Here is a 23,446-nt window from a genome sequence, read left to right as displayed (position 1 = left end):
CAAATAAGCTTCAGTTTCTGGAAAGTTTCTTCACATTCAAAGCTTCATGTAAAGTCTTTTCCTTTCTTCAAAAGTTTGAAAAATGAAAAGGCTAACATGACAATAAGCGACTTAATTTTATGTCTATTCCGTTGATTTGTAGACTTCTCTTGTTAGAGTAACTTAAAACTTGTCCCGGTTGGCTTCGATTCCCTATTTTATTAAGATGACTTCGATTCCCGGTTGGCAAAATTAAAAGTAAGTTAAATCTAGAATGAAGCTTTCTTTCTGCACAGCAATTATGCCATAGTATACATATCCATTTATCATCAAGAAAATGAGAAAATAATAGTTTGAAGAAGTTTCCAGAAAACTAATTTGACTTATTTCCCTGCAAAACAATTGTCACGTTAGCTATGAAGTGGTAAGATCAAATTCCAGAAACCAGCCCACAAGATCTCCAGTCTTTCACACTTGCGCTCAGAGGAGATGGGACACTAGCAGACCAAGATTTCAGATCAGGCAAGGATCCTGTAAGTGCCATAAAATTTGCACCATTTTCCTTTGCCATTCTCTTCCAACTTAGCTGAGAAATTCAAACACAAGTTGTAAGCATTCTTGAAGATGAAATTCAAAAATCAGAGAGTACAGGATGTCAAACTGGCAGTATAACAAACCACTCCCCGTTAAATCCTGACTAGACAGGGTAGGAGGGAAGGCAATTCTTTTGCGCAGTCTTACCTTTGCATATTTGCAAAGAGATTGTTTTTCGGATTCAAAGCCATGATCTTTCAATCACAAAGGAATAACTTTCTCACTATTCTAGGCTCGCCCTCTTATATGTACAACAATTGTTCATTAAAAAATGAAAAAAAGAAGAAGAAAAAAGACAAACTTCTCTATGAAATATCTAATTAATTTAAATTGGAAAACTGAATGACCCAATAATGCTGCTTTCCTTTTGTCTGGAAATCCCACAAGGTTCTCCATCTTTCCATAGCGATATTAAGCATCGCACAAAAAAGAACCTCTCTTTTAAATTAATTTGTAATAGTTGAATTCCAAAATAATAATTTTTGTTTTTTTCACAATTGATAGGTACCCTGAACTTCAATTGTCTAATCAAGGAGCCAAATTTCAAATCATGCACGACCAGATTATACCAGCAGTGTAAGTATTTGATAGCAAAATATCTGTGTATTTTTTTTATGTTATTAGTATAACATTATCACCAGAGCAAGAAATTTTGAGGCATAAAGAACCCTTGATATCCTATCACAAGCTAAATGCAGCACTATTCCAAGGGCCAAGCATCATAATCAGCCTAAGGACTTGAAACCTTATACTTTAGCCTAAAAATCCAATTCATAAAAAGTCTCCAGACAATCTTAGTCACTCAGTCTCCATCATTTGCTTGTGAGTGTTCTTATATGCTAAATAATGGGTCATACACAATACCCTAAAATCTATCCTTACATTTTACAATAGAAATTTCTTTTCAGAAACGTTCTGTACTAGAGTAAGGACTTAGGTTTACTTTCTATGTATCGGTACTCTAGCATATGAAGATTACATGTTTTGTTGAGCTTATAAGCCTAGGAAGTGCTATTATAGTGTAATGCATGAAACAATTTAAAAGCCATGACAAACACAATGCTATAAGCAACAGAAACCCTACTTGTCCAGGAAATGCAGTGGATAATGCTTTCAATGTTGGATTCAATAGCCATATCTCATCATTTGATAAAATTTCTGGATCAGTACTTCCATCACTGACACTTGATCCCCCATCATTGCCACCGCAGTTCACCATAAAACGGCCATTGGTCATCAACCTCTCATGTAATTCCAACCAGGTACTAACCTGCCAAATACATTAAGCACTATCACTCTGTTAGGATTCAATCAGAACAACCAGAATTATCTCAAATTAACAATGGAAATATATACCTGAACACTCGTTCATATTAATTATAAAGGAAATAATGCTCTGAAACAGAGCTTGGTTCATCTTTAATGGAAATTACATCAACTCAACCAGAAAGCAACAATACATAAACGATAAAAGAAAAGATAATAGTGAGACAATTGTAGAGGTCCCACACTCTCCTAAGGAATCCACTCCTCTGATCCAGCCTCCTTTCCTCTCTCTCTTCTCACCCCATATAACCAACTTCATGCCCCCTTCACGCACCATTCTGTTACGGGGTATTATTGGGCATTCCTAATGATGACGTGTCAGTATCTGAGGGCTGTTCTTCGTTTGGGCCCTGTTGGTTTGGGATCCATATTCTCCTGGATTTGTCCCTTTTGTATGTCTTAGGCCCAATTGTATCAATACTTCCCCCCATTTGAACAACCTTGTCCTCAAGGTTGAAATGAGGGAATTGGGTGCTGATAAAGTCAAACTCCTCCCACGTATTTTCAAAGCTGGGTAGATGGCACCATTTAATTAAAACCTGAACCGTATCTTGCAGGGAACGTCGGACATCCAGCAAAGTTTCTGGTTCAACCACTAATTCCCAATTTTCACTGAGACAGGGGGTAGGGGCTGAATTGTAGACGTCACCTTGACTGCCTTTTTGAGTAAACTAACATGAAACACTGGGTGTACTTTGCAGCCTAATGGGAGATGCAATCGGTAAGCTGTCTCCCCAATCCGTTCCAGCACTTGATAGGGACCATAAAAACGTGGGCTAAGCTTCTCATTGATGCGTCGAGCAATCGTTTTCAGACGGTATGGCTGGATTTTGAGATAAACCCAATCCCCTACATTGTACTGGACATTTCTACGAGTCTGATCAGCAAAATGTTTCATGCGGTCTTGTGCCTTAAGTAAATGATGCTGTAAATCTTGTAAAATCACATCCCTTTCAGCCAATGTCAGTGAGACAGCATCTATCGTAGGAACGAAGGTGCCACACTTAAATAGTGTAGGGGGATCTCGGCCATATAAAGCACGAAACGGAGTCATACCGGTTGTATCCTTGAATGTTGTATTATACCAAAATTCAGCCCAGGAAACCCACTTGGGCCATTCTTTGGGCTTGGTGCAGCAGAAACAGCGTAAATAAGCCTCAAGACAACGGTTAACCACCTCCTTTTGGCCATTGGTTTGCGGATGATACGTTGTGCTATAATGGAGCTTGGTGTCTGCGCACTTAAAAATTTCTGTCCAAAAGTGACTCAGAAATACTCGATCCCGGTCCGAAACAATAGTGACAGGGAATCCATGTAACCTTACTATTTCCTTGACAAATAATTCAGCCATGTCTTTAGCAGTATATGGATGTTTGAGAGGAAGGAAGTGAGAGTATTTGGTAAGGCGGTCAACCACTACCAGTATGGTATCAACTCCTCTAGATTTTGGGAGTCCACCAATGAAATCTAAAGAAATATCCTCCCAGACCTGCGTGGGGATAGGGAGTGGCTGTAGTAAGCCCGCTGGAGTCGAGTTTTGGGACTTACATTGCTGGCAAATGGCACAACCAACCACATAGTTTTTGATGTCCTTCCTCATACCCTCCCAATATACAACCCCAGATAACCTTTTGTAAGTCCTGAAGTATCCTGAATGGCCACCCACCCCAGAATCATGGTATTCTTTCAAAAGAGAAGAGATAGATTGAGAAGTTTTAAGAAAGACCAACCTACAATTGTAAAATAACTTCCCTCCTCTGACGGTGAATCCTTTATGAGCATCAAGGGCGATCAGTAGGTCTTGCACAATCCTCCTCAACTTTTCGTCCTGCTGTATTTCACTCTCCAAAGAATCAGTAGCCTTCCATTGCACCGTAGATAAAGCCCCAAAGATCATTTGGCGTGACAAAGCATCAGCGACCTGGTTGTCCTTTCCGGGCTGATAATGAATTTCAAAGTCAAAACCCATTAACTTGGATACCCATTTCTGCTGGTTTTCACTCAGAATCTGTTGCTCAGTAAGGAACTTCAGGCTTCTTTGGTCTGTTTTAATAAAGAAGTGATTGCCCATGAGATAATGCCTCCATTTTTTTACTGCAAAAATGATGGCCATTAGCTCCTTTTCATAAACCGACTTTGATTGGGCCCGACTTGAAAATCCTTGACTGATATATGCAATCGGTTTGTTTTCCTAAGTTAGGACAGCTCCGATTCCTTTCCCTGAAGCATCAGTTACAACTGTGAATGGCTTGCTGAAGTCCGGTAGAGTCAATACGGGAACTGAGCTCATCATTATTTTCAGTTGCTGGAAACTCTCTTCTGCTTCCGGATTCCATTGAAAACCGTCATTTTTTAACAATTCAGTAAGAGGCTTTGCAATCTTCCCATAATCCCTGACAAATTTTCTATAATAACCCGTCAGCCCAAGAAATCCTCTCAGCCCCTTGACATTCATAGGCGTAGGCCAGGCAACTATAGCCTTTATTTTTTCTGGATCTGCTTTGACGCCCTCTGCCGACACATAATGTCCCAAATATTCAATATGATCCCTACCAAAACTGCACTTTTTATATTAGCCACTAATTGGTGATGTTGCAACACCTCAAAAATGGCTCTCAAGTGCTCCAGGTGCTCCCCCTTGCTCCGGCTGTACACTAATATATCATCGAAGAAGACCAGTGCAAACTTCCTCAGAAAAGGCCTTAGTATTTCATTCATCAGTGCTTGAAACGTGGATGGAGCATTGGTCAGCCCAAAAGGCATAACCACATACTCATAATGTCCTTCATGCGTTCTGAAGGTTGTTTTAGGGATGTCTTCCTCCCTCATTCTGATTTGGTGGTACCCAGCTTTCAAGTCCAGTTTAGAATACACCTGTGACCCCCCCCCCCCCCCAACTCATCAAGGAGTTCGTCCACCATAGGCATGGGGAACTTATCAGGAATTGTAATTTTGTTTAGGGCTCTGTAATCAACACAGATGCGCCAACTCCCATCTTTCTTCATAACTAAAATAACTGGACTCGAGTAAGGACTCGTGCTATGACGAATCATGCCATTTTGAAACAGCTCAGGCACCAAAGCTTCAATTTCAGTTTTCTGATAATGGGGGTACCTGAATGGACGAATATTTGGAACTTGGCTCCCTGTTTGGAGGTGTATCGCGTGATCAATGGTTCGAGCTGGTGGCAGTCCTTTGGGCTCTCTGAATATTTCTGCAAATTCTAAAATTAATTGCTCCATCTCAACACACTGTCCCCCTTCCTCCTGAGCTCCTATTTCTGTTGATTCCACATAGAACCCCTGTGCCTGGTTTCTCAGAGCCTTAGTGATGGACTTATATGAAGCTTCTGAGCGAGATAGCGAAAGATCTCCCTTGATTGTTGTTTCACTCCCTCTTCCCCCATACCTGAGGGTCATCTCCTTGAAGTTTGCTTTGATTTCCCCTAACTGAGTGAGCCATTCCAAGCCGAGGACCACATCTGCGCTTCCCAATTCAAAGAGGTACAGATCCTGTTTGATTTGGGTCCCCTGGATGTTGATGTCTACCCCCTGACACACTCCCTTGCAGCTGACTTTACACCTGTTCCCGATTTCCACCTGATACGAAAGGGTATCAGTTATGTCCAACCCCAATTCCTCCACCATTTCGCTCTTTATAAAGTTGCTCGACGCCCCGCAATCGACCATAACCACCACCTTCTGGCCTCTGATTTCTCCCCATACCTTCAGTGTTTGGCTTGAAGAGAGCCCTAACAAACTTTGTAGGGAGAGAGCTGTAGCGGTTTCCCTATCTCCCCCTCTTCTTCCACTGGAACTAGCCTTGCGTCTTCTCCGTCTCCATCGTTCTCCTCCTCGTCGTCCTCATCCACCAGCAGGAGGTGCAGCTGACGGACCTGCCACTTGTTGGTTGCATGCCATCGATCCCCACACTTAAAACACAGACCCTTGTTTTGTCTGTCACGCCATTCTGCTTGCGATAACCGTCTCACTTGACCGGTATCGCTTTCTCCGGCGCAAATTCCGGTGGTCTGAGTCGCTGCCTTCGTCGCCGCACCGTCACTAGGGTTCCCCATTTGACCCCCATTCGACTGACTAGATCCCGTAAAGGATTGAGTGGGTTTATTCGTTCCTGGACTTACGTTGGTGGTGGACCACGTTTTATTCTCATGTGGGCCTGAGTTGCGAGTTTGGCCCAATGATACACGGCTCGGTCTAGCGGTCCAGTTCCTACCAATAGGCCCTAACCCTTCTTCTTTCCACGCAGCATTTCTCCTTTCCACCTTAATAGACAGCTTCATCATCTCCGTCAAGCTAAGCTCCGGCGACATGAGTAGCTCCTCCCGAATACTGGTTCGCACGCCGTTGAGCCATGCCCCTTTAAGTAGGTCTTCGTCTTCGAAACGGAAAGCCCCAACCATCTTCTCAAATTGATCCCGAAACTCAACCACACTCCTCATTTGCTTAACCGTATACAGGGCCCTGTATAGGTTGTCCAGGGCTTCTGATTGGAATCGACTAAGAATTTCTCGCCTGAAAAGTCCCCACGTCGCGTTAGGATGGCTCGCCTCCCACCAATGGAACCAGTGGAGAGCTTCTCCCTCCAATACGACCAACACGGTGGCCGACTTTTCTGTCTCCGCCACCCCATTCACTATGAAGTATCGTTCGACTTTGCTCAGCCATCCGAAGGCATCCTCACCACTAAACATTGGGACCTCCAAGCGTCGGTTCATAGGTACGTTAAGGTTAACTCTCCTCCCATTTCTTCTTTCAGAATGGCCTGAGTCTTCTTCTTCTTCATTCTCTCTGTCTCGAGATTGGCCCCTCCTCCTCGCTGCCATCTCATCTAATCATCGGAGGATATCTGTCATTCCCAGTTCGTTCGCTCCCAATCTACGGAGCAATTCCTCATGCCTAGCTTCATTAGCATCAAGCCTTAGTAGAACTTCTTCCTGCCTTGCACACCCTCTACGCAGCCCCTCTTCTATCAAGTCCATTTGATGCTCCATCTATCTTGTTATTACCATTCCACAGAGCTCCTAGATCGGAGCTCTGATACCAATTGTTAGGATTCAATCAGAACAACCAGAATTATCTCAAATTAACAATGGAAATATATACCTGAACACTCATTCATATTAATCATAAAGGAAATAATGCTCTGAAACAGAGCTTGGTTCATCTTTAATGGAAATTACATCAACTCAACCAGAAAGCAACAATACATAAACGATAAAAGAAAAGATAACAGTGAGACAATTGTAGAGGTCCCACACTCTCCTAAGGAATCCACTCCTCTGATCCAGCCTCCTTTCCTCTCTCTCTCTTCTCACCCCATATAACCAACTTCATGCCCCCTTCACGCACCATTCTGTTACGGGGTATTATTGGGCATTCCTAATGATGATGTGTCAGTATCTGAGGGCTGTTCTTCGTTTGGGCCCTGTTGGTTTGGGATCCATATTCTCCTAGATTTGTCCCTTTTGTATGTCTTAGGCTCAATTGTATCACACTCTCTTTCCTTAGATTTCTCAAGAAAAAAGCAATTTAATAAATTAAGAAATGAAGATAATCGACGAAAGGTGAGAATAGTAATGGTGGCGGAAAAAATGAGAGAACATAGATTGAGGTGGTTTGGGCACGTAAAGAGAAGATCCCTGGATGCTTCAGCTAGAATAAAAGTTTGTTACCAACATAGTTGTCAATAGCAGTTAGCGGCCGATAGCGGCCGACCCCGAAAATGGTATAGCGGTGTAGCGGGTAGCGGTATTGCCGCTACGGTGAAGTATTAATTCCATATATATTATACTAACAGTCAAGAAACGAGGCAATACCGCTTTTAGTATTAATGCTCAAACATAAGAAGTCACACAAAAATCAAACACATAATTCCACAATCAATGTCAAATACAAGGAACATAAAGGAAGGATCCAAAACTAAACACAAATGAACAATAAAACTATCAAATAGTCAAGTACAAGAAGTGAACTAATGAAGAAAATCATCATCATCTCCGGTTCTCCATCAAATTCCAACATGGTAGCGGTGTAGCGGGTAGCAGTATTGCCGCTACGCTACGCCGCTACCTTCCGCTACGGCCAATGTCGTGTAGCGTCGCGGTTTGTAGCGGCCGACCACCGCTACCCGCTACGGTAGCGGTTTGGCGGCACTACAGGCCGCTACTGACAACCTAGGTTACCAAGAACTTGACACAAAGAGAGGTAAAAGTAGACTGAAACTTACTTGGGGAAAGGTAGTAAAACAAGACCTAATGGAATGCGATATAAATTGGCAGACGGTGAGTCTTAGGACAGAGTGGAGAAAAGCTATAAGCATGGTAGAGAGTTAGATCCATTTTTATTCCTATGTTCCAGACGGTCCCTTTTTAGTCCTTTTCTTCTTTATCTCCCCCCTCCTCTTTCTTTTTCCTTTCATTCTTCTTTCTTTTACCTATTTGCTTATGTGTTTTCTTTTTCTTTTTCTCCCTATATTTTATTTTATTTTATTTTTTATAATTCTTACCTTCTTATTCTTATTATTTTCTGTCCTCTTATATATCCTTAATTGTATTTTATTTTAATTTATTTTTCCTTGCAGTTGTGTACTACTTTTTATGGATTATATACTTAAATTTTATTTTTATCATTTTTCTCAATCTTTTCGTAACTTCTTTTTTGTTCATCTACCACCGACCCCAACTAGTTTGGGATAAAGGTGGTGTTGTTGTTGAAGAAAATCACTGCCAGAAGTTGCTCATACAGAATTAAAAAATATCTAACTCAATCACTATTTGGGAACATTTTAAGTATTAACGTTTGCTTTATGATTCCATAATCCTCCGTTTAACAAAAATTTCCCCCCAAGTTTATGCATGTTGTAGAAGAAGAATGCTGAAACAGAATTAGAGTAAGTAATAGGTAAACATGCCTTGATTTTTGAATAAGGGGAAGCACCAGAATAACTGCTTGTGAATTACTGAATTGTAATATAGATAGCAAACTACGAAGAACTCATAGGAGGAGTCTTTTGTACAAATAGAAATATAAGGAACATAAAAACGTGATGAAATAGATGTTCATCACCAAGACAACAAAAGATCACAACTTTTTTAAAGATTATCAGGAATTTTCATTAGTAATTTTTGTATTCTCACCAGAGGCTGTGCAACTTTTGGGATTTCTGTAACTAAAATTGTAGTAGCAGAGAAGCATATCGTTTTTGAGTGCCATCCATCTTCATTTTACTGTTTCCATTTTTCCATAATATCAATTATATTTTTCTGAAAACTACCTGTAGGCTTGCTCCATACATTATTCCCAGATATTCTACAAAGATATATATGAGTCAGACATGGTTTAGACGATCAAATTAACCCTCGATTTTGATCCTCTCATATTAGTTCTTCACATGATCTTGTCATGTGAAAATAGAGATAGAGACAAAGACTTTGCACTTGACAAACTTTTTGGGACTTGTACATGGTCATGTGAAAAACTCAGATGAGTATCCTAATTCCATTAACTCATCTTCCTATGTCATATAAATGAATGACCTAAACTATTAACTCAAGTATCTCTTGAAGAAATTTGGCTTATAAATGAGATTACGGCAAGATTGTATGAAAACATAAAAATAATTTCAAATTTATATTTTTGAGTGGTATAAGCTTAAATTTGAAACTACTATTATAATACTGACAAGGTACACAAGCTGTCATTTGGCCGAAAAGAGCTTCACAATGACCTAGAATATGCAAATACGTGTTTAGAAAAACAACTACATACCTCTTGCAGCTGAGGCAAAACTTTTCCATCAGAGAACAAGTCAACTACAATGCCTGACAATTGTTCAAATATAAGTTGGTCAATACTAACATAATAATATCCACTTTAAATAAATTAGGAGAAAAGAGACATCTAACATGATCAATTCAACCATGCGTTGCCGCATCGATGTTAACAATTGAATTGTGCTTCAATGATCCATTATTTTCTTCACAAGTGGATGGAAAGAAAAAACAGATACAGAGTTTCTTTTACTCAGAAGTGTAGGTAATAAAAAATATTTTGACCAGCTAGCAATGTTAAAAAGCTAATACGGAATGATATAAACTAGGCAATATGCAATGTGAATGACTCACCAGCATATCTTCCCTGCAAATCTGCTGAGGGAACGAAGACATCACCAATATGAACATTTAAAATGCCACCATCTTCTGTTCTCTTCTCCAGATCAGATAGCCCAAAAAGATCTCTTGCTTTATCAATCAACTAAAATAATTGTTTTATCAAGGGAAAAAAAAAAAAAAAAAAAACATTTGGGTGAACGCATGCATCAAGAATCAAATCAATGTGCATATATGCTAGTAGGATTACAAGACATGAAATTTAATTGAAAACGTTGATCATATTGCTTTTAACAGAAAAGAAAATTGCCACAACTAGGGTTCTTTAAGTAAGTGATCTGTATGAGGAAAAAGTAGGAGCATTGTCGAACATCTTAAATTTAATTCCCAACGTATTCTATATCAAATTTCTACAAGAAGATGCTTACCTTCAAACCTCATATCAGAACATTACATAAATGTTTATGACATCGAAAATTATCTTTTTTATGATGATAATATACTGGACAAAATATTGTTAATTTTCCAAAAGGTTCATGGAAGAAAAGTGATGCAAAGTGAATACCCATTAACATCACATGGCAAGGGAATAAGATTAGCTCTGCATTGGATTGCTTCTATATCAGTGAATCCTATACCACAAACCATTCAACAAAAGAATAAAGTGGATCTCTTAGTGCTCTAACATGCAAATTGTTAGTGCAGTACGCAATTTAAGAAACAAATCGATGAACAATTAATTGACAGTATCAACCTCTAAAAGAGGCTTAGTAAGTGTAGCGACTAAAGTTGTTAGTTTTTAACTATTATTCTCTTCATCTAATCCTTAATTACTACACAAATGTACCTTATCGGTTATCACCATCTGGTTACCCTTGGTCAGCTACTGAGGAAGTCAAGGGTCTACAGTAAAGGTAGTTGGCAATGAAGAGGTCTTTTATATCCTAAGCATTAGTGTACTATCATAATTTTAATTTAAAGCTTAAGAACAGATTAATAGCCTAAATCATATCCAAGTAGAAATGCCATGTCGGTTATTTTGTTTTAACAGGAAAGTTCTCACTGACTATGGATTTTCAATTTAGATAGTCAGCTTTATAAGAAAACTGCTGTTTTTCTGAATTCAACAATGTTATTGGCTCTAGATCACTGAAGTAGAGATAAAAATCGAATAAGAAAACTGACACCACAAATTGCCAAAGGAGTATACTATAAAAACGCCATTCAAATTTATCAAAAACCGCACTGCAGAAAAGAAGCATATATTACAATTTGATCAATCTCCCAGCCTTCAAGCTGCAAAGAAGGCCATAAGTCAAGCATCAGATGAGCAGCAGTTCCACCACCCTGAAGTATTTAAAAGCAGTATAATATTACCAGCAAGATCCTATGAATTCACTAAGACAATGTGCACCATCTTAGAAGTAAATGAATTACCAAACCTAAGATAGCAATGGGACCTTTTGGAACAATAGCTGGCAAGCTGGCAAATTCATCCTGTTAAATGCAACAAGTTCAGAAACCACTGAGATGAACAATTGATCTATTATGTACACAACAATACAAATACAAAAATACCATACAATTACATAAGATACAAATAACAAATTTTAGGAATGATAAAACCTACTTATGTAGCTGTATGTGACTATCTTCATGCACAAAGAATATGACAATACAAGATAAAAAAAATGTAGCAGCATATATGAAGATAAACTTATATCTTCAAATTTCTAACATTATATCAAAGAGGTTAAAGGGATAGCAAAAGTAAGATGCTTGATTCACCACTTTCATGTGTAGCTCCTACAAGAGACTTATTTACAATAACTTATAATCTGACTTCCCATATTTTCAGCAGAAGAGCTAAATTTTAAGAACATAAAAATAAGATGAAGATGATTGTATAATACGCAGATACTTTACACATGTTAGTGATTTGTATTTAAAATATAACAATGCTAAATCAATGGGGTAAGCTGAATATAGGAAAAATTATATAAAAAGCAGTAGCAGATCTCATCCTTGTGAATGAATGTCTGCAAACTCCAAGCAAACACGAATACATCTTTAAATATATACATATCGTATAATCATTTTAAGCATGACTTTTACTAGTACAAGGGAATCGTGTTCTTGATATCTTCAATTTTTATATTAGGCAATCTGATTATTATTACTTTTTTTTTTCTGTTACAGAATATGCATCATCCACTTTCAATTGGGGGTCGCAAGAGAGCATCAAAATATATACGTATACACCAAACTAACAGTATCAAAGTAACATACCCAGTAGGAACCAGTCCACTTTTGCTCCTTGTAGAGAATGCTGTGAATATTATCTGGAACAAAAGAAACAGGAATTCTGATAGATCAGTCACCCCCTTGGCATATTTCTGAAGAAGACAGTGATTGCCACCACAAGCAACATAAGTTCCTTTCCTTTTACACACACACAAAAATGCAGACATTTAGAAAATGTAAGACCCCATTTGAATACTTTTCAAACCCAGATCATCCATGAAGTAAAGTTTGAATTTTTAAAACAATTCTGACATGGAGATTAAAAACACACACACACACACACACACACACACAGAGAGAGAGAGAGGTACGAGATGAATCAAGGAGTAAAATTCTGGATTTTGGGGTGTCCACTATCATTATGTCATTGTAATCACTTTTTAGAGCTGTCAGTAGTTGAAAGTTTTCTTCTTCATCTTGTTCTTGTTGTTCTTGTTGTTGGGCAGCAACTGAAGTTGAAGAAGAAGAAGATGAGAAGTGTGAATGGGGCTTTGGGTGATGGGTAGAGAGGAAAGTTGAGGAGGCTTTTGGTTTTGGGATGTGAATGGTGAGAGAGTGAGTTGCAGCAATCGGAAAAGGGAAGGACTTTATGCCATTCACCAAATGGGGTGGAGGCGCCATTTTGCTTAACGGCAATGCGCACCCTCTCATTGTTGTTGGTTTACCAGAATGCAAAGTGCCAATGCCAAAAGGATAAGTCTATTGAAATTGAAGCTAAATTCTAGTTACCCAAATTCCAAAGCATTTCATTTCCCTGTTTTTTTTTTAATTTAAAAAAAAAAAAAAAAAAAACAAAGGATCCTTCAAATTCAAACATTCTAATTTCCCCGTCTTCTTTGCCCTTTAAGTGAGGTGAAATCTCAGCTCTCAGTTTAATAAAACTGTAAAAGAGTATTTTTAAAATTTAAGAATATAAATAAAAAAAAAATTAAATCAATTTTATTATTATTCGATCAAAATCAAATTAATAACTCTAATTTGATTTTTATCTGAGACATAAACTTAATAAATTAACATACATTCATGAAAGGAAGCAAGGGAAAAGATTATTTGAATAAGAAATGTTTCTCTTTAACAAGAAAATTCGAGTGTAGATGAAACCTTTATAAGAAAGGATTATTGCAAGAGGAAAAATAGGAAATGCAAAGGAACAAAAGTAATTTATATAGATCCCATAAAAAATATGCCCCAGTGTTTGTGCTTCGTAGAATATTTAAAGAAGAAATGTTTAAATTTGTAAATAAGATGTATACGATTAATCTAAATGAATTTGAATTTAGAATCTCAAAGATGAAAAATTAAGAATAATTTAAGTCATTTTCTTAAGGAGAATAAGATAAGAGATTAAGACACGGTAAATAAATTTCTAATTTAATATTATCCTCTCACTCACATACGATACATTCTAACATGATTATTTTACAACGGTGTAAATTACATTTTCAATCTTTGTTATTGATCTCACTTATATTTTATAGCTTTAATTTATTAGTCATTTGGGCCATTAGATATAAATGAACGGGGAGTTAAGATTGATTGTAAGACTTGTTATTCTTACCCTAATATAAGTTAATCTTGCCCCTGTATATATTGTCAGCCATAATAAAATTGGTGAGCAAGAATTGGTTCATGTGGAAATGTTAAAAAAAACATCATATTCACAAACAATGTTAAAATGGTTCTTTTATGTTAATTTTTATTGTCCCTGTTTTAAAAAATTATCACTTTATCATATTTCCCAAACTATATATCAATTTGACATTGTTAAACCAAAGTTGACCAACATTTACTAGAGTAAATGGGGTCACTTATTCGAGTAAATGATTAACTTGAGTAAAACGCTCCCTTACTCAATTAAATAGTAAGGCATAATAAAACATACTTAATATCTCTTCCTCTTCAACCCAATGTTCGAAATTGTTTTTCAAATCCTCGTAAGCTCCAAATTGTTTGTAAAGGTTGATTCTCATCCTTAATATCTCATTTTTTTTGTCACATTGTTCACAATGTTACAAGGATTTTTGTGTGAAAATACCAATTTTGAAGACTAACCTATTGCATTCGAATTTGTCTTTAATTGGTTTTCTTTTTTAGCTCTCCATCGTGATTGCTTATATTTGGTAACTAACTAAAGATTATTAGTTCTGCCTCATGGTTAATAGATACTCATGAAAGTGCCTTGCTGATGAGAGGTGTACCTAGAATTGTCATGATCGCTCTATTGGTTCATCCTATACTTTAGTTTATGCTAGCAATATGGACATGCCATACAATTATTTGTTTCAAAACAAGTAGTCTGAGATAAGTCAATTCATTCGATTATCTTTCGCATTCCATAATGGAGTCAAAGTATTTGGGTTCAACATTGTGTTTGTACTAGACCATGTACACTTAAAGATTCTTGAGGAGATATCTTGTACATATTCAAAGGAAATGTTAAAGACAATTTACAAAACATTCACGTTACATTGGAGATTTTACTTGTAGGGTATATATATGGCAATGGCATTGTCTTGACTTCTAATGTCTAGATTGATTTTCTTAGTGATGATTTCGATGCCATTGAGAATGTTGTGCCTTATGATGGGGAGCGCTATACTGCCATAAGGGTTATAGGCATGTTGACTTTGTGCTTGTAATGAAGAGGCGTAATATGATACTTGGTCAATGTACATAGTCTGGTGTTGGATTGTTGACTGTAGATGCCAAAATCTTGTACTACATTATAACTCTTTATTTTCCTATGACCTCATAATCATGGGAAGTGTTGGAGAGTGACTTGACTATCATGTGGGCCATTCTTAATGAAGTGCAACTTAGCCAGAGGCACTATATTATGCTACGTATTGCTAACAAGGGTTTGCTTCCATACGCCATGCTTGTTTAGAGGATCCTTGAGCACTTTCAGGTGCCCATGGATATAGAGATTTGAAGAATATCAAAGGCTGTAACCGCAGGTTTGGGAAACGCTTGGTAGAGCAGTGTGGAATTACCAAGGTGAAGAATACATGACAATTGAAGTATCAGTATGAGCCTAAAGTGGATTCGATGGATAAGGGGGATGCAGGCTGGTGATAGTGCTAATGAAGAGATCCATATACATTATGTGGATTCACTTGTTCCTATCAATGAGAGTGGATATATTCTTCATGATATCATGATTTCCATCCATAACATGATATGAGAGTTGAGGGGGATGAGGCGTGAACATAATTCAAGGTGGAAAGTAGTGGACACTTGTCTGACTAGTCTTACAGATCGAATCCAACACTTAGAGATTGCATATAGGGAGGCATTCATGGATGCTTCTGTTTCACAGAAGATGATAGACAAGATGGCGACGATGAAGAGGATAACAATGAGAACAATGATGATAATGATGATGATCAGACCCACTCGAAGTAGTATAGGATTTAAGTGTCTTGTTATTTTCATTTCATGTATGGTGCCTATGTATTGTATGACATGTAATGTGGTTATCTTTTTATCAATGTTAATGCTATCAATTTTAATTTTCAGTGGCTTATATTATTGTTATTTGTAAGAAGAACTTGAATCAGAAACTAAAAGTCATTGTCAAAGGGTACTAGAGAAGTCATTGTCACTAAACAAAAATATATTCAGCAAAAGTTAATCTCTCCCTGTCAAGTTAGCTTTGTGCTTTATAAGCATATTCAAGATAATATTATCAGTAACCAGGAGATGATCCATTCCATGAATAGAATGAGAGGTAAAAATAGTTTCTTGGCTTTCAAAATTGATATCGGAAAGGTGTATTATCGCATCTCCCGGAGCATTATTAGAAATGTCATGGAAGAACTCAATTTCTATCTTGATCTCATCACCCTTATTATAAACTATACTTCCTCCACTAAGCTTGAGATTCTCTAGAATAGAGCTAAAGCTGGCACTAATACCCCTACTAGATGTTTGAGGCTAGGTAATCCAATCTCTGCTTATATTTTTGTCTTATGCGTGGAGAAATTCACTCACATCATAGCTGATGTTGTGGACAACAAAGATTGGGTTCCCAGATAATAGGGAAATGGGGTCCAAGAATATCTTATATCTTCTTTGCTAATGATTTCATGCTCTTTGCAGAAGCATCAAAAAATCAAATCTTAATAATCATTGAGTGTTTAAATCTTTTTTTGAGTTATTTCAGGGCAAAATGTGATTAAATAAAAGACTAATATATTTTTCTCTAAGAATGTGAATGAATCCCATATTGAAAACATTGTTAAAATTTGTGGCTTTGCCCTAACCAAGAATCTCTGAAGGTATTTGGGAGCTATGATGAAGCATGGAAGAGTTAATAAAAGCCTATGTTGTGATGTTTTGGAAATGGTGCATAACAAATTACATGGCTGGTCTAAACAATAAAAAAAACTATTATCTCTTCTATCTCTATGTTCTACATGCAAAATAATCTCATCCATCTTGGTATCTATGATGATAAATAAAAATCCAAAGGGGGTTCATCTGGGATGATATTGAAGCTAAGAGGAAAGCTCACCTAGTCTGTTGGGTCTAGGTATGTAAAGAAAGGAAACTTGGTGGCTTAGGAATTATTAATCTCAGATTGCAAAATGAGGCCTTCCTTCACAAGGTGGCTTGGTTCATTAATCAAAATCCTTCCCAACTTTGGTCCCAAGTGCTAAAAGCCAAATATGGGAGGAAGATGGACTTATCCAAACAAACTTCTAGTAAGCTCTATAATTCTAATATGTGGAGAAATCTTTGTAAAAGCTAGCACAGTATGCTAGAGGGCCTCACTTAGGATATTGGTGATGGTAAGAAGGTTAATTTTTGGATGGCTAATTGGATTGGTGTTATCCCAAATCTGATTGATGTAGCTAATCAACCCCTTCATGCCCTTCTTCTTTGAGACTATATGGCTGATTGCTTTCACAATGATTCTAGAAGTTGGAACCATAACCTCCTCCAAAGCTTTTTTGACTAGGATGTTATCACAACCATCCCCTCCTAACACTGAAGTTGGATGTGATAACTTAATGCAGATCAATAATCTATCTTATAATTTCCTTCGGGAGAGAATTTGAAATTGGATTAGGCCTGAGAAAATCAAAATGCAGATCTAGAAGATGTAACACCTCATTTTAGAACTGGTTTGTTAACATCATGTATGATATTAAGCGCAGTTATAACCACATAAGTTAAATTAAAATACAGCTAAGCTTTTTCTTTTTAACATTGGACATTTTCCTGTTAAAATTATGTTCGTATTTAAAATAAACGACACTATAATTATAACTAAAACATAATGCGAAATAATAGAACACTTCTTGTTCATATCATACACCTTGTATAAGGCCCCACAATAAAGTCCCCATAAACTTACATGGCATGACGCCTAACTTAGAATCTTACTTATGTTGAACCATGTGATTTTCTCTAAACTAAGACTACTACACTTTACCATTAACTCCAACATTTTCATTATGATAAACTAGATGTCTAAGACTTTCCAAAAAGGTATACATTAACCATTTGGTTATGTATAGCCGGAGTTATTAAACTCGCAAGGTAGCTGACGAAATCGAACTTCCAAAATTATAACATTAACTTCAATCCTAATTTGGTATTGATATACTTAACCAATGGGTCTAATGTTTTACAAGGTTATATAACTATATTTTAGTTTCACACAGGTCTAAACCTCACTCAATTTGGAGCTCTCTAGCCCTAGTTATGCTAATTTTACTAATATATGTTCGTCCTGATTCTGGGCAGCGCGCTTTAGCACGCTCTTCGAACACATTTTTCATCCTGTAGTGCGCCTTTCTAGAGCCAAATAGCATTTTTAGGCAACAGAGGGCACTTTAGCGCCCTCCACCAAACAGAAACAGGTTCAATCTGCAACATTAATGAATTAGGGATGTCAAAATCTCATTTCTCAAATTTCCTTGTTACCTAATAGACTTGAATGACTACCACATGCCCAACAAACATGAGTGCACTAACATCATCTCATATATGTCATCAAATCTATGTTTCTTCCACTCTAGTCTAGGTTTTCAACCTTTTGCTTATGGCTCAAGAAACCTCATTTGGTTTTCTTTCAACCTATGTTTACCATATTTCTTTACATTACCAATTAGGTTATCCACATATGTATACCACCAAGGCCTTATCATGTCAAAATAGGCTTAAAGCCCTTCCATCAAATATTGGCATACATTTACATCATATTCAAATATACCAATTACAATTATCCAAATGAAGAACTTAGCTAATACAACACATTACCAAAGTCATTGTCCATGACAAATGCTAATACAATGATCATGAGCTACGTCCCAAAATATACATATTATATCATTTGGAAAAATAATACTTAAGCTAACAACCTATACATATGTCTCTAACATATATACATAAGCATAATCAAAAGAGGCATAGACATCCCCTATGCTCTCAAATATAAAACATCATGTGAGACATGTAAGCATCCAAAATATAATCCCACAAGCATACAATATCATGGCAAACTAACCTGGCCTCGTACCTTGTGATGCTTCTGCACTGTCAGTACCTGTATCTGAAATCCTCATAATGTGGGGTGAGATATACATCTCAGTAAACTAGGAATCCTTGAAGATTTCTCAACCCCCAAGTTTACTTTAGTGTAAAAGCAATAAATCATATGATACATATATACATATCCATGCTATGCAAATAATGCTCATCCAAACATCCCTAATGTCAACACACCTTCAAGGAATGCTCATACTGCAATAACAATGAATCCTACTGACCAGAGAATCTACACTTTATGAATTACACAAGGAAATCTCTTTGATAGATACAAAGTGCAAAAATATAGCATACACATATATATACCCAATGCATCATATCAAATCTATGCAATTGCATATACCACTACCCCTTCAAGGCTTGGTGGAATAAGCACAGGATAAATCTCAAGGTTCGAAAGCTTACCTGTAGTAGCTTCCATATCAAACCTTTCTTGTATCCAAAGTATCCAATTACAAACTACAAGCAACACGAAAGCTTGTTCCAATAAGAGATTCAAGTGTCAATCTCCATTGCTTGATCCAATGGTTGCTTGCTCCCTATTCCTCCACTTGAATCACTCCTAGAATTCAATGACAACAAACAATATCAACAACTCAATAACATTACTCATGACTCAATGAATCAACCAAAATACATGTGATTATTTCGAAATTCACATCCATTGTCCAAGGATGATTTTATCACTTTTGAACCGATTATTTTGGTCCCTTAGCATACTTTCCAAAGGACTTAAGGCTAAATATGCCTCTAACACCACCATCCATGAAAATATCTAAAATGACAACCTAAATAATACCCATTATGAAAACTTAGAGGAAATGGATTTTGTTACTATTGGGATTCCACGGTCCCTCAATCTCAGCTAAGAAGCATTTGCGGAAATCAAACGTCGAGCTAGGAGCTCGACTATCACAATTCGAGGTTGACCTGAATCACCAGGTCGGCCTATGCGCAACAGAAACATAAAATTGCAAAGGGGAGAGAGAGAGATAGAGAAAGAAAGAGAAAGAAAGAAAGAAGAACTCAAGCAGATTTTAACATGGGAAAACTTTCACTAATGTAAAGAAGTAAAAAACCCATGAGACCCTAGTTCAGAATCAAACTTCCACTATAAAAATAATGGGTTACAAGAATCAACCATCACCAATAATGGTGGTACACTCAAACCTCATCTACAATAGTGGTTTTCTCTTAAACTTCCTTAAGAAGATCTAACACTCAAGCTTCTCCCTAGAGGTGCTTCTCCAAATCAAAGCTTTGAGCATAGCCTCCATCCCACAACTAATGCTTATATAAGGGAGGAAGAAGGTTTAGGGTTTAGGGTTTTTCAAACCCCTCAATGGGTCTTGGGCATTGAAGGAGGAATAAGCCCAACAAATCTCCCCTTTCCGACTTCAATGAGTCGACATCAATAGTAACCTGGCACCTTCACAACAGTCTTCAAATTTCCTTGCTGGTACCGACTCTGTCATCATGTCGAACCAATTTAGGTCGGTGTGCACTTTAACGAGTTAAAGCTCTCCATCTTCCACCACATCCCGGATCTAGTGATACCTCACATCAAAGTGTTTAGTGCGGGAGTAATAGGTCAAATTCTTCGTAAGATGAATTGCGCTTTGATTGTCACATCTCAGCTCATACTTATCTTATTCATGGCCGAGTTCGGGAAGAAATTTTTCATCTACAGCATTTCTTTGCTTGCCTCAGTTGCGACTATATACGTCACCTCAGTCGTCGAAAGTGACACACACTTCTATAACTTAGATTTCCAGAAGATAGCTCTTCCTGCAAATGTCATCAAGTATCCCGTAGTCGACTTCCTCGAGTCGGCATCTCCCCCTAAATCAGCATTCGTATAGCCTTCTATCTCGGCTTTACCTTCTCCAAATCGGAGGCTATGTAGCACCGATACGACACGCGACACGTGACACGACACGACACGACACTCCGACAAGTCAATCCTAAAAAATTATGGATTTCGACACGTTGGGACACGTTTTAATATTAAATAATATTTTTAATTTATATAGTGTATATTTCATTTAATATTTAATAATTTAACAAAAAAATGAAACAAAATTAATAATACCCATCAACACGTTATAAAGATGGAAGCTTTAATAAAAAAATAAGAACTGGAATGAGAGAGAGATATAATATCAGATAGAGAGATCAAATCATATTAGAGAGAGAGATCAGAGACAAGGAGATACAACAAGAGCGTGATAGGAATTGACAACAATGATGCTGAGATGATCTCTTATCTACTTAAGGGGAAAAAAGACAAAAAAATAAAATTGATATGATCCGTATGTCAGAATTGTCAACGTGTCGGAAAAAGTTGACCGTGTGTCCGACACCGTGTCGGAGCGTGTCGCCGTGTCGGAGCGTGTCGGACACGACTTGTAAGAACCTGCACCGTTAATTAAGGTATTTAATTAATTAATTATGCAAAATAGGAAATGATTCCATAATTGAACCTAACAATTATTTATGAGGCTTAATAATCATAATTAGTGATTAAGAATGCTGAAAGTCGCTTTTCGGAAGAAAAGTGCGGATACCGGTTCTGCTAGTCCGTATAAATGCGTGCCGAAGAAGTATCCCGGAAAATTAATGTAAGAGCATGATAATTACTAGAATAATGTGTAGGACTTGTAAAACGAGTTTCAAGTCCAAATAATGAGAACTGGTGCTAGAAAACGGTACTGGCCTTGAAAAAGCGCGTACCGGAAAGTTGCTCAGAAAAATATAAGAAAAATAAGATAAACCTTAGAAAATTATGTAGTTTCATAATCCAAAGTTTGGGATTAAAATGCTAAGCGTAGCAATTAAAGTTAATACTGCGTGCTTAAGTTAGTTTTGGCTTTAAATACTCTCATTATGGGCACAAAACCCTAGGATCAGATTTTTATACGTGACTTGGTGGCTGAGTGCACCTTGGTACTGTTCCATTGCTGAGTTCTTCTTCCTTGAGAGTCTTGGAGCCATTTCTTCCTTGTTCTTTGTGGTTTCTTCTTCTTAAACACTTGTGTGAGGGAGAGTCACCTTTGGGAAGGGGTTTGTAGTGTTGTTTCTGAGTTGTGAAGTCTGTGTGAGGGAGGTTTGGTTGCTGACTTGCTGGTTTTGCGTTGAGAGAAGCTTGGTTTTGGTTTTTGGAGGTCCAAGTGGTGACCTTTGTGTTAAAGAACCAACCTTTGTAAAGCCATTTTTGTGCATCTTCCTTGAGTCAGACTTGAAGGGTTGTGTTGAGCTCCAAGAGCATCTTCATTCTGAGTTTTGAGCCTTGGTATGTATATCAACCTTTGATCTTGAGTTTTAAGGCTTAAAAATGGAAGCTTGATGCATGTTAAGGTTAAAAGATGATAACTTGTTGTTGGGTAATGTTGAACACGCCTAGAAATGCATGATTAGGTGTTTAAAATCGGTAAAAGGGAACCTTTAAGGGATATCTTCACGAAAATGCAGAAACTGCATTCTGTCGTGAAATATCCGGATATCTGCCCGTGGAATATTCGGATATGGGAAATCCGGATATGATATCCGGATATGTGTATTCGGATATGGGGTTTTGGGGATATCTGGATATTGTATATTCGGATATGGGATTCTGGATATCCGGATATTGCATATCCGGATATGTACAGTGAGATATCCGGATATTGCATATCCGGATATGGTCCCGAGGAGTAACCGGATATTCTGGGATTTCGCAGAACAGTAGCTGTGCTGTGCGTACAGTAGGCGATTGGGGGATTGAAGACCCCAGATTGTTGAAGTTGAACTTCTGTTTTTAATGGACTAAGCCAGAATCATGGGATTAAGGGCTTGTGGCTTTGTTAGAAGCTTTAAGACTTGAAAACGTAATGAAAAAGGCGTTGTCTTTAATGTGTATGCATGTGGTACATGTTTATTGATTTTTATTTGGTCCATATCAGATTGTGATCTGCTGTGATTGGACTTTGAGCTTGTGGCATTGGATAGCTAGCTTAGAGGTAAGCTTTCGTGTCCTCGGTTTAGCCATGTTGTGGTTCCACCATGTCCCATGGAGATATGGTATATGCATGCTGTGTTACATGCTTTTGATGTTTTGGAAATGCTGTTGAGCTATTGTATGTTAGTGCCTTGTGGATATGCATGGAGGTGTTCCACCTATACAGTAAGCCTGAGTATGTAGAACATACAAGAGGGTGAGGCTGCGGGTGAGGTGCAAGCGGTGTTCCTTGTACTACATGTAGGGAATAGACGTATTCCTACATTTCTCTGGCCAGTAGATAGTGATTACACACATGCCATAGATATCTGTTGCACTACATAGTTTTGGAACTGATATTGATATAAATGCTTTTTGAACTAATATTGCACATGTAGTGAGCTTGGGGTGGAAGATCCTAGAGGACCCCTTGTCTTACTGAGATTTCTAGTTTAGAGATCTCACCCCACGTTTGGGGAATGCTTATTTCAGGGTCAGGTAATGTTGAGACCTCAGGCGGCAGGAGGCCGGAGCTGAGTTAGATTGCTGTTATATTATGCTGCCATGTTTGGATGCTGGAT

The 23,446-nt window shown here is 37.7% G+C and overlaps 1 protein-coding gene across 1 annotated transcript; it reads right to left on the bottom strand.

Annotated features, from left to right (window-relative positions):
- Positions 1 to 264: 264 nt before the first annotated feature.
- LOC133298641 (uncharacterized) lies at positions 265 to 12,995 on the bottom strand. Its single transcript, XM_061497971.1, has 8 exons — positions 12,643 to 12,995; positions 12,317 to 12,369; positions 11,465 to 11,524; positions 11,297 to 11,374; positions 10,043 to 10,172; positions 9,687 to 9,739; positions 1,658 to 1,843; positions 265 to 565 (listed from the first exon to the last, which is right to left on the bottom strand). The coding sequence occupies exons 1-8, from the start codon at positions 12,980 to 12,982 to the stop codon at positions 410 to 412; spliced, it is 1,056 nt and encodes a 351-aa protein (XP_061353955.1). The 5' UTR covers positions 12,983 to 12,995; the 3' UTR covers positions 265 to 409.
- Positions 12,996 to 23,446: the final 10,451 nt, after the last annotated feature.

This window comes from Gastrolobium bilobum, unplaced genomic scaffold (genome assembly GCF_033153095.1).
Source record: "Gastrolobium bilobum isolate Gb01-03AN ecotype WA unplaced genomic scaffold, APGP_CSIRO_Gbil_v1 utg20100, whole genome shotgun sequence".
Classification (NCBI taxonomy): Eukaryota; Viridiplantae; Streptophyta; class Magnoliopsida; order Fabales; family Fabaceae; genus Gastrolobium; species Gastrolobium bilobum.
The sequence above is the reverse complement of the archived record's forward strand: the minus strand, read 5'-3'. Positions and strand labels throughout refer to the sequence as shown.